Raw genomic sequence first — 17,814 nt, 5'->3', positions numbered from 1 at the left:
AGCCAGGAAAGATGTACAGTTTCAATTTTGTGCAAAAGATCAAAGATGTAGGAACTAAAAGATCAATAAAAGGAAACACTCATAGCATGCAAGAATCCACTGGTTAGTTATCAATTATTTCTTAAAAATGTATATAGTATTTATGCTTTGAAATAATTAAACATACTAATTCAAAAAGAAAAATACATGAAGTTTTTTTTTCAATTTTTAATGATAACAAGTTTTAGAACTTTTCACTTACGGGTTTTATTTAAGAAAATCAAAACTAAGTAGAAAAGTAAGTCTGCATTTGTTAGACTTATAGCCTTACGAAGAATAATTCTTTATTTGTTATAAAGACTCACACTTATTATATGACGTCACAGCACGAATGATACCGACGATTGCCTCTGTAAGCTTTGATGACGTCACGCAAAGCACGTGCTCATTCGAGTGGAACATGGATGATGACGTCATAGAGAGGCCTCACCTGTACGAGCAGAACTTCTTCTTTGTGGTTTCCGTTGAAGACTTGAGGAGTGGTAACGTCATCAAGAAGTTCCAGTTGGAAGAGCAAGAAATTAAATCGGGTTTGAATCAGTATGGCAACTTCTCAATGAAACAAGATTAAATGAAAATATAGACTTTCTTCAATGTTTTAGTGCTTTAAACTTAATAATTGCTGTAGTTAAAGTTAAAAATATTATACTACTGTTAAATCTATAGCGAATGTATGTCAAACCGTCTCAAAGTTAATTAAAACTGTTTGATAAATACAGGCAGCTATGAAGTAGGAGACTTGATGCCAGATACGGAATATCGGGTTAACATAACAATTGTTTCTCAGCTGGGAGAAGGAAATACAGTGTCCAATAGTTTTAATACTTGTAAGTAAAAACATGGTGATTTTCACATATTATACAATTGTTTAAATTAGAATTCTTTAATTATATTTCTTCAAACTGATATCTATATCTAAAAAAAACTTTAAAATTTTAAATTTTTTTAAACAAACCAAAAATAGTTGCGAAATTAAAAAATAAACTTATTTATTTTATGTAAAATTAATTATCTCGAAATTTAAACTTAACAACAACCCAGCTCAAGAGGAAGCGGTTGAAGTGAAGATCTCCGACGAAACTTTAACAACTTTAACCGCGTGGTGGCGCAACAAGCACGGGTCCCACGTGCACCAGTACGACCTCATGTACGCTCCTGCTGATGTTGGTTATGACGTCACAACAGCCGACAAAGTGGCTACCGAGCAGATGGAGGTTGATTAACTTTTAGTTACATTTCTTGTTGCTTTATTGTTTTTCGTTGAAATTAATTTAGAAAGGGATCATACAAATATTTTTTTAATAAAAGTTTGGTTTGTTGGGCTAAAAACATTTGTTGGCTGTGACTTGAACTTTCAATATCAAACTTGCCACAATTTTTTTTTAATTTGTTAATTTTGAATATGAATATCATAAAGTATTAAAGTTAAACTAAAAAGTTATGGCGGAGAACTATTCCTATAACTCTTACTTTCTTTTTCAACTTAATTTTTTATGATATATATACAGAATGTCAATATTAAAATGAAAAAGAGGTAAAAATGCCATAAGTATTTTTTTAAATTAGTTATTTTATTTAGTACACTGTCCACCATTTGTCAAGACATCGTGACCACTTTAAAATTGAGGATTTGAATGAAGGAACAAAATACGTAGTGAAGGTTGTTCCTGTGTACAAAAACTACAGGGGACTGCCCGGACTTGCTATGAAGTCTACTAGTAAGTAATTTTATTATTAGATATATTTTTGAAGATTATAAGACCCGCATTTCTTACAGCTATAAAGACAAAAAGATTAGTATATAGATTGTACTTACTACAAGTAACAAAAACATGTTTTACAGTTTTACTATTTGCTTATAAAAGTCAGAGCATTTTTTTGTTAACAAACAGTTTATGTTTACATTGTTGAAATGTAATTAAGTTTTTACTTTATTTGCTGTTTAATTATTAAAAACACTACTTTTAAAACATTTAAAGTGTAGTTTGTAGTAACGAAAAAATAGTCTGTATAAGTCACAACCTTAATAACTTAATTTTTAGAAAATATAATGGTTTTACAATTACTATTTATGCATGGATATTATTTTGGCAAATTCTATTGTCTAAAGTCTAAGGGGTATATAGCTAAAAAACAGTTTTTGATTTGTAAAAGTAAGTATAGAAAAACATGCTTTAGGTCCATTTTTAACACAAGCTATAGATGCATATAAAACTTATAGTCAAAGTTTATTCAAAAAGCAAGAAAAATGCCCCAGTTCTTCAATATAAATACAACAGTTTTTTCAATACTTTTTATTTTTTTACAAACTTGTGTTGTCTAAAACTCTAAGTATCTTAAATAAAACGCTCAAGTATTTTTTATGTTAGTATAAACAAGTTAAACTAAAAAAAAAATTCTAGGTATCTTAAGTAAAACTTTCAAGTATTTTTTATGTTAGAATAAACAAGTCAAAGTAAAATTATAATTTTTGTTAATGTTTAATGAAATAATGCCTCATTATAGATTCGTAAGCAAAGTAAACATTTTAAAACTAGTGCAATAGATACAAATTTATAAACACATCATTAAATCATCATTCACTTTTGAAGCGAGAAGGATACCTCAAATAAGCGATGCTACAGTTGAAGAAATAGGTTGGCACATGGCTAAGATAAGTTGGTACGTAAACAAAGAAGACGGGCTTGCTAACTTGTCACATTTCAAAGTTGACTTGTATGATGGCAGCAACCATCATCATTACGTCACTAAAGGTATAATGTTAACATATTTTCAATAAAAACATATTGATTCTATGTTTATTATTTGTATCTACGTTACCAAAAGTAAAGCAAAAATTTTACCTTCAAAAGTTTTTTAAGCATTGTTTTTATACATACACCTCTTCTACATAAACTTATGATATAACTGCATTTACTAAAAGTGCATTTTATAAAACAAATTAAGTTTACTTTTGTTATTTTTAGTATGTATCAAGAGTTATTTGATTACTACCACTAGAAACTTCATAAAAAGTGTAACTAAATTTTAACACACACAGAGTAATAAATCAATGTTTTAGTTTTATTTTTAAACAAGCTATTAGTAACTGTAAAAACGTCTCTAGTATATTTTATTGTGATAATGTTCAACATTACTCTTAAAAACTAAATAGTTTTAAAGGTATTTAAATCAGTGATATGTTTTCATCTAAAGTAAAGATATGTTTTCATCTAAAAACTGTACACAGATAAAGAATTGGATGTCAAAAAATTAAACCACTCCACTTATTATGACGTAGTGATAGAGGGAATAACTAAAGAAAAAGTTGATGCAAACCAAAAATCGATTAAAAAAACACAATTCAGCACCGGTTTGTTTCACAAAGTTGAAATTTTTATAAAATCTAATTTGAAGTCAGTAGATTTCTATGTCTAACGGACCGATTTGGTTAGAAAAGCATAATTTGAGGCTGTTAAAATTAAAAAAAAGTTACTTGAAACTTTACCCTTAACAATTGAATAAGTAGTATACTACTTAATCCTTTCAAGTAAATATACTACTTCTCATCTAATAGTTTAGATCTTTTTATTTGTTTTCTAAAAATCAAAACAAATAACATCGAATACGTAGTTTTAAACAAAATTGTATTAAAAAACGTTTAAATAAGCAGTATAATGCTAACACATAGTCAAATTTAGAAAATGAGTTTAAAATATATCATTAAAACTTCAAAAGCAAAATTTATTGTTTAAATAATACCCGACCTATGGTTCGTAATAAAATGGTTAAACTTACTTTTAAACGTTGTTTCTGAAATTTTTCTTCCGGAAATTATTACATGGGCTTTAAGTCATGCTTATAAATCAGCAAGTATTTTTTTAATGTTTTAAAATTGCTTTACAAAGTTTTTAGTACATCTAATTAAGAGCGGCTTTTGTTAATTTTTTGACTCAACGTTTGTCTATCAAGTGATAAAAACTTGATTGTTTACGAATGATTAAAATACATACGTACAAAAATTTAATAAGGTTTTAAATTAAATTTCTGACCTTCTTCTTGTATTTATTTTACCACAGTACTTTACAACTACGAATATAATAGACTTTAAACAAACTTTTTTGAAATGAAGTGTATTTAATAAATTAGTACTTCTACTCTTTTTTTAATTAATTAATCAATTAATCATTTATATATGAACTCCAAACAGACAAGATGGGAGAGTACTCGGTCACCATAGAAACCAATTGCAACGACGTCACTGTTCAGTGGGTTTACGAGTCAAGCGGAACAGATGACGTCATAATGGGAGTCGAGGCTCATGACGTCATCATGTACGGACCGTTTGACGAAGACCCGATTGAAGAACTGAAATCGAACAAGTGGAAAGTTTTGGAGGTGAGAACTTTTTTATTTGAAAATTTGAGTGGTTTTAATAAAACAGACTTTTTTGCTAAACAAGCTGTTAAAATTAATAATTTTTAGCATTTTACTTTTTTGCACGTTTTTCAGTTTTTATATATAAGATTATAGAGGTTTGATTAAGTTGATTGTTCAGATTTGGTTTTGATTGTTTAAATAAACTTCTAAAGTTTGTAAGATTTTTTTTACTTGTATTTTTGTTTAAAAAATTACATTTTATGAATTATTACTTGCTGATGTTCAACTATTAATTGAAGTGTATTGTAATTAAATTAGAATTTAACTTTTACTTTTGATTAGTAATTTGTTTGTGATATGTTAGTTAAACGTATATTACAAAAGTATAAAAAAAGATGTTACAATAGTACTAGTTTAAATTATATTAAAAACTAAATGGTTAAAGGTTTTAATTTTAACTTTAATAATTTTCACTGGTCTTTTACAAACTTACTTCAAGGAAGTTGAATAAAATTGTTTGTTTTTATTTTACTTCAGACAATCTACGCCAGTCAAACATCTGATTTTGACGACAACGTAAAAGTTTTCAATGACGTCACAATTAACAAATGGTACTACGTCAGGGTAATACCCCGATACAAGAAAGAATATGCTCCTTTCGGAGATAAAATATTGTTTTTAAGTTAGTTTTGTATAAACTAAATACTACATCTTATTGGTTTTTTTATTTTAGATTTGAACCCATAAACCCTTATTCTCTGCGATGTACACTGAAACACATACTTTGGTTTTAGTTGATAGGAAACAAGCTAAACCAAAGATACTCTGTAGTAGCATAATTTTACTTAAGAACATAAAAAATAGTATCAAATAGGTTGAGATTTTATTAATTTGACTACGCTTGTATACTTTCGAAGTTACTTTTAACTAAACTGAGTTAAACATTTAATAGAACCAGACAAGCAAATTGTTCTTGATTCTTGGGTGGAACCGGTGAACCCAACGTCAGTTATTGTGCATTGGAACAAAACAATGGGAGATAAAAATGTTAGCTCACATAACAGAGTTAAACTGGTCTACTACCAAAAAGATAAACGGAAAGACAGTAAGTGAAATTGTTATTTTAAAATTGCAGTATTTTTGTTATTATTTTAGGTTATTTGACCATTTTATAAAACAAAATGATTACTGCTATTTTCAAAATAGCGTCAACTGTATGGTTAACCCTTATTACTTATTACTTTAAAACAAAGCTGAGTAATCCTTTCTAACCAATTGTACATTTTAAAATAATCTTAATTTTTCACAGCAAGCACCACAGTAATCGATCACAATACAAAATCCATGGAGCTGGAAGGTCTTCTGCCAAACACTGAATACGAATATTCAGTCAGCACTTACTTCAACAACTCTTTGATCACTCACTGCAGCAATTTCACTACTGGTTAGTGTTTAAACTAAAAATGTTTTTATTCAAATACAAAAATTATGGAGATTTTAATTATTTGAGTTTTATTTTATTATCAACTAGAACAGTTAGTTTGTGTAAAAATTTAAATGTAATTAGTTCTTATAAATTATTATTTTTTATCTTTTAAGATTTTTTTTATACAAGTCTATTATTAGAGAATAAACGTTGTTTTGGGGTCATAATTTTTTTTTTTTTTTATTGAAACGGCCAGTTTTTTAACGTAAAGTGTAGTTTTAAGTAAGTATTTAAATTCACCTTTTGTTATTAGTAGTTTACATTTTTTTTGATTTTAGGTTTTACGTAGTTACATTTGTTTAAGTTAGATAAATACAAAGATTTTTGGTATTAATGTTTTTGTTATATAGCAATAATCTTATTATGATTGTTTTACTAACATGAATTTTCACGTGTAGTTAGTTGTAGTAATTTTAATATGGTAATAAATCTGTTACATAAATCGTATTATGAAATATGGTTAAAAGACATTATTGCAAGAATCTAATAAATAAGAAATATAAACTTTTAATGAGATACTACTTTTTTTAATGACTTAAAAAACCTTTAACCTTAATTCAACGTTACTATTTTTTATTATACATACGCAAACATTTGAAACAGTATAATAACATTTTCACGCGTCTAAAAGTATAAATGCAATACTGAACGCAAAAAATAAAAAAATCAACCGGAAAACTAAGCCGTAACAAAACATTTAACAAAAACTTAAGTTTTTAAAAACATAAACATAACTTTTCAGTCAAAAACTCTCAAGAAAACAAATTACTTGTATAAAGTAGAAGACCACATTACTCTTAAAACTGAACTTTATTATAAAGTACTACTAATCAAAAAACTTACCTAATTTAATTTTTAGACAAAGTAGACAACTTGCAAGTGAATGTTTACGACGTAAGTATGACGTCATCATTGGTGCGGTACAACGAAATCGAGAATGGTGTGTTCCAGTATTACGTGTACTACAAGATCAAAGACTCAAACGATACGGTAAGTATTTGAAGTTTTGAAGTTATTAAAAGATATTTTCCGTTAATAGTGTTTTTCATTATATCGTTTCGAACTTTCAAATTTTAAAAGCACTTATACAAAATAAAAGGTGCATATATCTAAATGTGTAAACAGGAAGTTTTCTGTTATATTACAAAAAATATTACTTTTGCATATAAGTTTACTTAACTACTTATACTTGTTTTTTTTAGCGTTTATGTTTACTACGAAATAAAAACTTCAACTTTTGGTTTATTAACAAGTTAATATGCTGTTGTTTAATATCAATTTAAAAGTTATCAATTTTGTACAAAACGTAACATTTTATTAAAATTTAATTTTTTTATAACTTTTATAAAGTAAACGGTGTCAGGAACAACTGAATCTTAATTGTTTGGACCTTAATTTATTTTCTCAGAAACATAAATAAAAAAAAATTATGCCACTTTATTGGTTCGTTTTTAATGAACAGTCATTTAGTTTTCAATAAACGTAAACTTTCATTTATTTACAAAACCTTTTATTAGAAAAACATTTTCTCAACAACAGTTGAGGCAGATATCCGGTGCCAAAAAATTAGGTGAGGTTTTCCTGACAGATTTGAAACCAGCGACTGAGTACGAGGTTCTTGTGAAGAGGGTTTGGGCGAAAGGGGAAAAAATGGTGGAAAATATCGCCACCACACCTTTTGTCACAAGTTAGACATACTTAATAAAACTTATAAAATAACTATTTTAAAACATATAGCAACTGATTCGATTATAAAAGAGTAGTTAATTTGGTAAATATAATCAGTTATTCGCATACAAATCAAAACTCTTAAAAGTATTACTAAACCCAGTTTAATTGTTATTTATAAACAATAAGATGATTTTAGTAGTTTTTAGACCTTTTAAAAACATACTAGTCTTTTATATATTAGTCTTATCTAACAAAAATAAATTTAACAAACTTTATATAACTCTAGTGCAAAAATTGCACAAAAAAATATAAAGTCTTTAAAAATTTAAAGATCGTTTACTACAACCTTAATATTTTTACTAAGTTTTAAGAATGTGTAAATGCAAATATATTGACAGTATTTTATTTTATATCATTTAAAACTATATTTTTCAAAATTACGTAAAACTATTTTAAACTACACAGCTAAACTTCAATTTGAAACAAAAACACTAAAATTAACCTTTAAGTTTATAAAAATTTATTTTTACTTAAAGAGAAACTGCTTCCACCAACTAATGTGAGTGTGGATAGAAAGAAAAACGGAAGACTGAACATTATGTTCTCAGTAGAAGACAGTGAAGTCGAAAACGTCAAAGTTGAAGTCAAACCCACCTATTTGCACCACGTAGCTCCTCTTTCGTTTATTCGCAAGGTTTTATTTAAATTATATTTCTTCACAAGGTTTTAAACTAAACTTACTTCTTTATAAAGTTTTGTGCTTGATATACTATGCTGTATCGTAGAATATCCACCTGTAGTTTCTTTTATGCTTAAAAATAACAAAAATTACGATATCTCATATTTAAATAGGGTTCAAATAAAAATGCAAAAGTTAATTTTACTTCTAAATTTAAAAAAATTCTCAAAAGTTTTTAAAATAATTTTATTCTACCTTTCGATCAGATTTTTTTTAATTAAAATCAAAGTCTCTCATATCTTTTCCAGGTAGAACACCGAGAAGGACAAACGGTGAGAGTGAAACGTCTGAAGGCAGTTTATTATGACGTCAGCATCGCCAGTGTTTTGGGCGAATACGTCAGCGATTACGTCACTAAAACCGTTGCACCTCTCGGTTAGTTGATTTCGTTAATTATAGATATATTTGTTTAGTTGAAAGGCGTTAGTTCCTAGAGATCTTGATAAGCTAAGCTTATCGGAATATGTACCACAGATGTTGTTGTGATAAAAATTTATTTGGACTAACGGCGTTTCACTGCTCTCAAACAAATTTAAGAACAGATCTACGGAGTCTATAAAATACTACTATACCTTGAAAAAAAGCATGTATAATTATGTATAACATTTATGTCAGTAGTAACTAAAAACGAACTCTATGGTTTAAAAACAAAGTTTGAGGTAAAAGCATAAAAATATTAAATTGTCTACAAAAACTACAAATTTAATAAAAGCATGTACTAACCTCAAAAAAGCTCTAAGAGAAGGCATGTTTTAAAAAAGGAAACATAAATTAAGTTGTGCAGAAATTTTACGTCATAATAAATTTAACAAAATTTTGAATTAGTTTGTGATTGTATATGAAGATGTTGTGAAATAAGTAAGTGCATAAGAAGACAGAGTTATTTAAAGTAGAATCGTTGGTTGTGAAGACAAATATTCGATAAATCTTGTCGCTTGTTCAGAAGTCGGTACTTATCTTCTGCTGCAGTTACTGTTTTTTTTGTATTGGAAGTTGATTTTACTTAGATTTTTTAATGCTTAATTAGGTTTAATTTTTCTAAAAAAGTATTTTTGCTAATGAATGCATTTATTTTGTATTTCGTTTTTTCTGTTAAGTGTTATGGTCTTGTCTGACTTATCAGTTTTGAATTTTGAAGTTGCAAAGTCTACAGCCAAGTTTAGTATTAAATTTTATTTTTTTATTGTTTAGTATTTCCAATTTAATTTTATAGTCTGTGTTCTTATCTTTTAAATTCCAAATGTATTTTGCCAGTTATGTTGTATGTCATTTAATAATGTTGTATTAAGTTTTAACATATATAGAGATAAACCAAACTTTTAGACATAAAGTATTTACAGTATATATAATGTAAGAAAAGTGTTAAATTAAATTAATATATTCAGTTTTTTTAAACTTGTTCTAAATTAATTTTTTTTATTATGTAAAATAAGTTAATTAAAATATCTAAAAATAATTTAACTTTTTAGATAGCGTAAATAAATATATACAAGTAGATTTTTGTATTTTGGATTTATCCGTATCTAACATTACTAACACATCTTTATTTTATTTCAGTTCACTTTACTTTGATAATACTCTTATGTAAAAAATCGAACAATCTGTGATTGTTATATTGAACAATTTAATTTAAATTCGAGTAAAAATAACTTTAAGTTTACAAAAATTTATTAAAGTTTTTAATTAAACCTAAACCTAAATATAAAATTACTTAAAACTGTGTGTATAAATAAATCAACAAATTACAATTGTTATTTCAATTAAATAAAATACATTCAGTGTTTTGGTAACGTTTTCTTCAGTAGATGATATTTATTATTAAATTACACAGTCTTGAAGGAACCAAAGATAAAAGTGATCGGAGTTACAGACACTTCGGTGAGATTTAAGGTTGAGCATTATGGATATGACGACGATACTTTTTGCAGCAGTGTGGAACCTCTAGGTGCATCAGAAGTTAGTTTAGAAAAAAATAAACAAATACACTTAAAGTATTTTTTTGGTCATTATTTCTAAAAGATACGTAAATGACAAGACTTTTTTGTTAAAAAATGAAAAAAAAACTGTGAGTAGGTTTATAAATTATTACTTTTCTATAACTTGAAAAAGTTTTTTAATGAATTATAAAATAAAACATACAGATCTTGAATTAATTTTCTACTTTGAGGTTATTCTAAAAAACTTTATAGCCAAAATTTTATATTTTATTACTTTAAGTATAAGGTCTTAAAATGTAGCTGAAAACCTGAACTTTTTAACATTTATAAGATTTTTATCTAAATCTTTAACTTTTACCATATATGTAGTAAGAAAAATTGATTTATTTTTAAATTTACTACAAATTTGAAACTAAATTGTTTGTTTGTTATGTAATGAATTTGTTTTCAGGCTCTGGTTATAAAAGCTTCAGATTATGCAATGGTGAATAGTAAAGTTAGTGAGACTTAAAGTTTACTAAATTTAAATTTTAAAAAGTATTAAAAAATTATTATACTTTTGTTGTTGCTAAACTTTAATTATAATAAGATATTATTCTCGTTTTCTATACATTACTAAACACTTTTAAAATTTTCAAATAAAAACAAACTATTTCGATTGTTTTTATTTTCCTTTTTATATTGTAGAAATTTTACTACATGCATAAATTAAAAAAAAAACTATTTAAACTAATTTAAAATACAAATGTTACTTAAAATAAACAACTGCACTTTTATAAATGTTTTATTTTAATACGCAGGGAAACAACTCGAGAGAAGGATTCACAATTTACACTTGCAGAGATTTAGATCCTGATACTGAATACACCATCAATACTTCAGTGTATGGCGGGTTAGTAAATACGTATTATTTAAAACTGGTTTTCTCTTTATAGGGAAATTGTAACACTTTTTTCAACTTTAAAAACTTTAATTGTTATACATTTTTGATTTCTATCAATCATTAGGTTTGGAGCAACAACCTGTTTCTTTAAAATATTTTCAGAAAGAATATTAGTATTTTCGCTTTTTTAATTATTTATTATAATGTAAAACTTTATTGTTCTTTTTGTTAAATTATAAAAAACTTGAAAACTTTTTGCAGCTCTTATAATAAATATAATGTGAATAAATCTAGCTTCTAACTTGCCGATTACTAATTTTAACAAGCTTTGTACTACAATAGTGAAACACGAATTTTTGTTTAATGATAATCAATATTCATTATTCAAATAAGCTTTCTATGCAAAAAATTCAGCAACTGTTCATGCCTAACTCAAATAATTGAGTTTCAATGATAAAAATAAATTCACTGCAATTTGTCAGAAAACCTTAATAAATATTTTAATTTCTTTTTTTACAGAAAAATGTACAGTGAAGTAAAAAATACGAAAGTAAGAACGACAAACAACTTTGACAACTTCAGAATTTACAAGGTTTGTGCAGTTCGTATATCTTTTATAAAATTATCTTTCTATTTGTTGAATAGTCTTTAGTATAAATTATAGCATTTAATTATACTAATTCTATTATTGTATAGTTAAAAACTAAACATATATTTGTGTTGCATATAACAATTTTTGATACTGATTTGGTGTTCAGACTTCCAATCTGTACGAATTCTCGAACAACGCCAAGTTAGCCGACCGAAGGAAGCGAAATCAAAACGTAATAATTGAATATTATCCGCTTAACAACGAAGATGACTATCACACTGTTACAACGAGCACTAAAATGTTGAAAAGACACCACGGGTCAGTTTAGCTTTATACTAACAGAAAAGGTTCTAAGCTAGTTGAAAAACTCGTTGATCCATTAACCAATAAAGGTAGAAAAAAATTAAAATGCTACAATATTTATCTAAATGTTTGATGTTTTTAGTTAATTATGTACCATTTAAGTACGAAGCTAAATTGACGAAAACTGTTCAAAAGTTTAGAGTGGTAGTTTTCAACAACACCCTTAGTTGTCTAGTTCTCTAGAAAAAAAAATATTAAAAATTTTATTTTAAACAAAAAGAAAAATTACCATGTTTATATACCTAGCTAAAAACTAATTTACGTATCAACTAATGATTTTTTCAAACGTAGTTGTTAAGAAGTAATATCATATTACAATAGATTGCAACTAAACAACATTGTACCCGGACAAATGTACACGTTTGAGATATATGTGGAGCTGAAAAGCGGAGAAAAACTGCTTTCCCGTAGAAAGAACGTGCAAATGCTGTTTGAAAAGCTAAAACTTGAAGTAAGTACAAAAATAAATATGTGTAGATTTATATGTAATATACAATTTTATAATTATATAAAAACAAAATAAAACTGTTTTCATAATCTTTAAATAAATTTCATTTTGTTACTAAAATAATTAGTATTTTAAAATACTAATATGTATGTTTGTACGTTTTTTCTCCTAACAGACTTTTTTAGTCGATAAAGTCAGATTACTTCTTCATACTTTTCTAAACTTAAACAAGTTTTTACCATTTTATTTGTATGATACTACTGCTAACAGCTTTCATCTTGCGGTGAAAATTCAGCAAATTTTTCGTGGATACCGTCCAAGTACAACGGAACTACCGAGTACCAGGTTCAATTGACTCCTTATGACGTCACAGAGAGTATGGATGGAAATGAAGGTGGTACTTTGTACACGAGTACTGATAACAACATTTGCATCGAGTTAGTTCGATCACAACTCTCATTATATGTATAATCTGTAATTGTTTTATACATAAACAGTCCGTAAACTAACTGTTTCTTACTAAATTGCAAAAACCTTTTTTTTTTTTTAAATATGCAAGTAAATTTTATGTAATGAATTCATAATTACAACTTACTTTAGTGAGATATTATGTAAATGTCAGAGAAACTCATTTCTTAACTTGAAAAACTTGAATAAAGAGACAAGTTTTACTACACTCTCACAAATGTTATTGTTTTTAAATTAAATTCTGTTATAAAGCATGACATTAGATATTCATAAATGAATAATTCAACAAAACTTTACTTTTTTTTCTATATTCATTGGTTGTACTTAAACACTGGTTTATTTATTTTAGTTTACAATCTCATACAGAAACCTCAACGCCTCCAAGGTTTACGCGGCGAAATTTCGCGCGGTTTACAGCAAGCAACCGATGATGACGTCACAGTGGGTTCCAATCAGGTTGAAGGTTCCGCAGTACAACGTCACGAGCGATGACGTCACTGATGAGGTGGTGATCACGTGGCGTTATGACGATTTGCCACGTGACGCGAGTTATTACGTGAAGGAAGGTTCGAACGAGGTTGTTCGCCTGGAGGAAGCGAAATATACGTTAGTATAAACAAACTTTTATTCTCGTTTTCTATATAAACATAATTAAAATCTAGTTCTATATATTTTTTTTTCAAATTTAATAATAAACTGTTTATTTACCTTTTCTTTAGCTTTTAACACGTGTAAAAGTCAATTAAATTTAATAAAAAAAATTTAACAAGCTTTAATAACTACGATGATATTTTTTTATTGAATTACTTAAAATAAAACTTAAAAGTAAGTTTGTACTTATGAATGAACCTAAATAAACGTATAATAAAATCTTGATTTGAAGAAGTCATAACTGCTAACTGTTTTAAGTTAAGTAATACTTTATAATAAAACAGTTAACTAAGTTTATAAATAATTCACTTCATGCTCACTTAGAGTATACTACTAGGTGTTTACTTATGTAGTTACTTATTACAAATTGATTTCTATATTAAAAGTCAGTAAATTAAAGAACTATTTATTTTTCTATAGGTTAACCAATTTCAAAAATCAAACGAGCGTGAAATTAGACGTCGGAGTTGTTCAAAACAACATCGCATACGAGCCAGTTACAATGACTGTTAGTTTGAAAACATATATACATAATAAGTGTTAGATAAATTCACTGAACTACCTAAACTGTTTTGTTTATTCGTTTTAATCAACAATGACAATTTTTTAGTCGTTAATTTCTTTGAAATATGGTTAATTAATGAAAAGAGGTTAAAAAAATCATTAAAAAGTCACTACTAATGCTTTTAAGGTTTCCATTGGGTGATTTTATATTTAAAAAACAAAATGAAATATTTTTTTAATATTTGTCTTAAAATACAATCAGACTTAATAAAAAATTTTTAAATAATAAGATGATAAACTTAAATGCTGTTTCTAAAAGTTTTCAAAAGTAATTTTAGTAGTTAACCGTTCTATACGTACTATTCTAAAACAGAAATTTGTATATTAAAAAAGTTTTTAAATAGATATCTACTGATTCTGTTGTTAAAAAGAAGAAAACAGAAACGAAACCAGAGTGTTCTTGTAACCAAATGAGACAGACTCAACATGAATTATGGCAAAGAGTTTTAAAACAATCGCAAACTATCATCAAACTTACTAAAGAGTATGTCTTATTTTTTCTAACATAAATAGTTAATTAAAAAAAAAATATATCATAATGTTTTAAACTGAGTCATTAACATATATGCCTCTAATGTAAAATAGCAAACGTTTTAACTTCAGCTAATGTAGAAATTATTAAACTAAAATTTGAATTTTTTTATTTCTTACTTAACTATATCTAATTCATGCTAGTTAACATCGATTGGCTAGAAATAAAAGTTCTATATTTACTAAAAAGATCTAATTAAATAACTTGTTAACTTCTTGGTAATTATACTGTTTTTGTTTTTCTTGCTGCTTCCATAGAAACAGATGTGTAAAGTACAGAAGACAAATTTTGCCTTACTACTTGCGAATGAGGGACAAATTACAGCCTTCTTATCATAAATTTATTGCTAAACGGTTAATTAAAACTTAAAGTTTTCACACAAGATTTATTTTTAGAAGTTTTACACAAGTTTTTTTTGCTAGTTTTTTGCATTGTTTTTGTATAAAGACTACTAAATTTAAAAGACATTGTAATGAACACATCAATTAATAAATATTTTAAAAATAAATACCAAGACCTTTTATTAAGAGTTTAACTTTTGAATTAAGTTAAAACTTGGTAAACTTTTTTTTACCTTTTACATAAAAGAAGCAGCAGTATGCTTCTTATACTTCACTCTTTAAAGTAAAAGCCACAAACAAAATAAAAACAGAACAGTTTTGAGTTTCGTTTTTGTTGTACATAATTTATGTTTAATAAAAAAAAGTTTTTATCTAGATTTACATTAAAAAAATTCTAAAATTTTTAAGATAAATTAAAACATTTTTAACTAAGGTTATAATAAATTCATTCCTGACAGCAACTATTTCTACAATAAGATTTGCTTCTAACATTTTTGCATGGACTTTTAGCACTAGCCTGAGTGTATACTTTCTAAATTTATAAAAAAATATCTAAAAACTATTTGAATTTGTACTTTTAAAATTTTCAAAAACAGTTTTAAAAAGAAATAAATTTTACTTTTTTCTCTTTATACAGTTTTTGTTATAACATTTGTTAGAAATCAAAATATATGTTAATTTTTTATACTACATATAAGTAGATCCTAATTAAAATGTTTTCATTTTTATCTAATAAATTTCATTATGTAGTTACGTAATATTTGTACGAAAAACTTAAAGTAAGACTGACTTGAAAATGATTCTAGCTGGACAAGTTTTGTTTTGCTTCTTAAAACAATTATTTTAAGGGGTATATGAAAACTGTTTTATAAATTTAATATATCATAGTACTGTGAAATTAAATAGCTTAAAAACTTTTAATTATTATTTTTATCTCAAGAACTTTAAAAAAAATAAACTAATGCACAATTAGAAAATTCAATAAAAAAAAGCTATAAGAATTCAAAAAACCTAATTAAAATTTTCTATATGTTAAACAATTATAAATAATTATACTTTTTTTTACAGACTAGAACAATACAGAAAGATGACTGCAGTGCAAGATACAAACTTTTAAGTAAAAAGATCTTTTTTTTTGTATTTTATCTTGATTTATGTAATTTTATTTAAATGTTTTTAAAAATCATGTTTATATTCCCAGCATTTTCCTTTTTCTATTATGAAACTTTTTTTTTATTTTCTTTAGTGTTAAACAATAGTATGTCTTGATTAATATTTTAGTTTTCCTTTCTTTCTTTTATATTTTGCCTTTTTGAGTTTTGTTTTTGTTGTTATCTAGAACCTCATTTTTAATATTTCGTAGCTTTAATAAAACAAAAATCATTTAACTCTGTAGTAATTTTTTTTCTATTTTTCAAAAACGATTTTATTTTCAAGTTAAAACTACTTTTTTATCTAAACTTTATTTGAACATCATAAAATTCAGTGAAATTTTAAGTATAGCATTTTTATATTTTATATAGTTTTATATTTATAAAAATTGTCTTTAGAAACACTAAAATTAAGAGTACTTGTGAATATTTTACAATTATACTTAAAAACATCTAAGTATAAGAAGTAAATTTGTATTTATTCAAGGTTTAGTAGCTACAAAAAAGTAAGCATTGTTTAGTAAGCTTTGTACTTTAGGTGTTTTTGAATATAACAGAACCGGAAGTCTCGTTATAGTTATTTCAAAATCCACTATACTTATTGTTCAATGACACTAAAAATCGTTTGTTTTTGCTGACTTGAAAAGTTAATTAAGTTAAATGTAGATAGGTTGTTTACGAATATTTGTATTGTAATTATAACAAACAAGTAGCATATCCTTTGAAACATCAGTTTGAATAAAGCTGTTACTAAAAATCCTAAAACTAACAATAATGAGTATTTAAACAAATTCAACTACAGTAAATCAGTTTTGATAAGTTGTCTATTCAAGTTTAAAATAATAAAACAATTTATTTCAACATTTTATTAATATTAATATATCGCTGTAGAAAGATTAATATAGAACGTTTAAAACAAGAAGTTTAAAATTATACTTTTTATACTTTGTGACAATTATTAACTAAAGTCTTATAAAATTGCTGTTGATTTAAATATTTTGTATGGTTTTTTTTGTTAAATGTTAATCAAGTTAAGCGTATAGGTATTAAACAAAACTTAACTACCCTGTATTTTATTTTTATCAGATTATGTTAACGGTAGTTATTTAGAAAAAGAAAGCACCATCAGTGTTGCTTTTTTAACATATTCCCTTAAAAATATTCAAAAACATTGTAAACAAAAAATAATCTTATGTTATATCTTACAACAGTGGTTCGTAGGCAGTTATTTTGTGTGAAACTAAATTGTTTCAGCTAATCAATAAGTAATAATAAGTAAAAAGTAGTTTATTAATATGTAGATCAATTTAAAAACACTTTATTTAGCGATGTGGATAACTAAAATGTTATTACATTATAAAGTATTACGAGGTTTTTAATATACTAAACTCTTACATATGTTGCCATGCTTATATTATGTAAGCGACCAATGTTTAACAAATGAACATAAATACCTTTTTATGAGAAATTTTACTAATAGAATATATATTAACATGAACTATAAGTAAGCTTTTGCTTATCGAGATATTTATTTTAAAAGTATTACGCAGATTAAAAATAAAAATAATTTTAGAAAGAATAATTCTTTAT

At 25.8% G+C, this 17,814-nt stretch overlaps 1 protein-coding gene across 1 annotated transcript; it reads left to right on the top strand.

The window, feature by feature from the left end:
- Window positions 1–11: 11 nt before the first annotated feature.
- Window positions 12–16,275, top strand: LOC145850045 (collagen alpha-1(XII) chain-like). Its single transcript, XM_082955188.1, has 26 exons — window positions 12–102; window positions 366–569; window positions 759–866; window positions 1,081–1,253; window positions 1,619–1,757; window positions 2,631–2,792; window positions 3,269–3,391; window positions 4,229–4,416; window positions 4,936–5,080; window positions 5,351–5,503; window positions 5,708–5,842; window positions 6,744–6,874; window positions 7,424–7,571; window positions 8,092–8,249; window positions 8,543–8,669; window positions 10,126–10,250; window positions 10,683–10,727; window positions 11,032–11,123; window positions 11,634–11,706; window positions 11,873–12,024; window positions 12,391–12,520; window positions 12,788–12,954; window positions 13,352–13,591; window positions 14,057–14,144; window positions 14,545–14,684; window positions 16,142–16,275. The coding sequence occupies exons 1-26, from the start codon at window positions 12–14 to the stop codon at window positions 16,188–16,190; spliced, it is 3,486 nt and encodes a 1,161-aa protein (XP_082811314.1). The 3' UTR covers window positions 16,191–16,275.
- Window positions 16,276–17,814: the final 1,539 nt, after the last annotated feature.

Source organism: Thalia democratica, chromosome 2 (genome assembly GCF_965202585.1).
Source record: "Thalia democratica chromosome 2, ktThaDemo2.hap1.1, whole genome shotgun sequence".
Lineage (NCBI taxonomy): Eukaryota > Metazoa > Chordata > Thaliacea > Salpida > Salpidae > Thalia > Thalia democratica.
The sequence above is the reverse complement of the archived record's forward strand: the minus strand, read 5'-3'. Positions and strand labels throughout refer to the sequence as shown.

What these genes read in the sequence shown, in the direction of transcription:
- LOC145850045 (XM_082955188.1), top strand. Translation starts at nt 12, where the DNA reads ATGTACAGTTTCAATTTTGTGCAAAAGATCAAAGATGTAGGAACTAAA. An exon ending in GTCCAATAGTTTTAATACTT is followed by an intron (nt 867 to 1,080) that starts GTAAGTAAAAAC and finishes ACAACAACCCAG; the next exon opens with CTCAAGAGGAAGCGGTTGAA. An exon ending in AATACTTCAGTGTATGGCGG is followed by an intron (nt 11,124 to 11,633) that starts GTTAGTAAATAC and finishes CTTTTTTTACAG; the next exon opens with AAAAATGTACAGTGAAGTAA.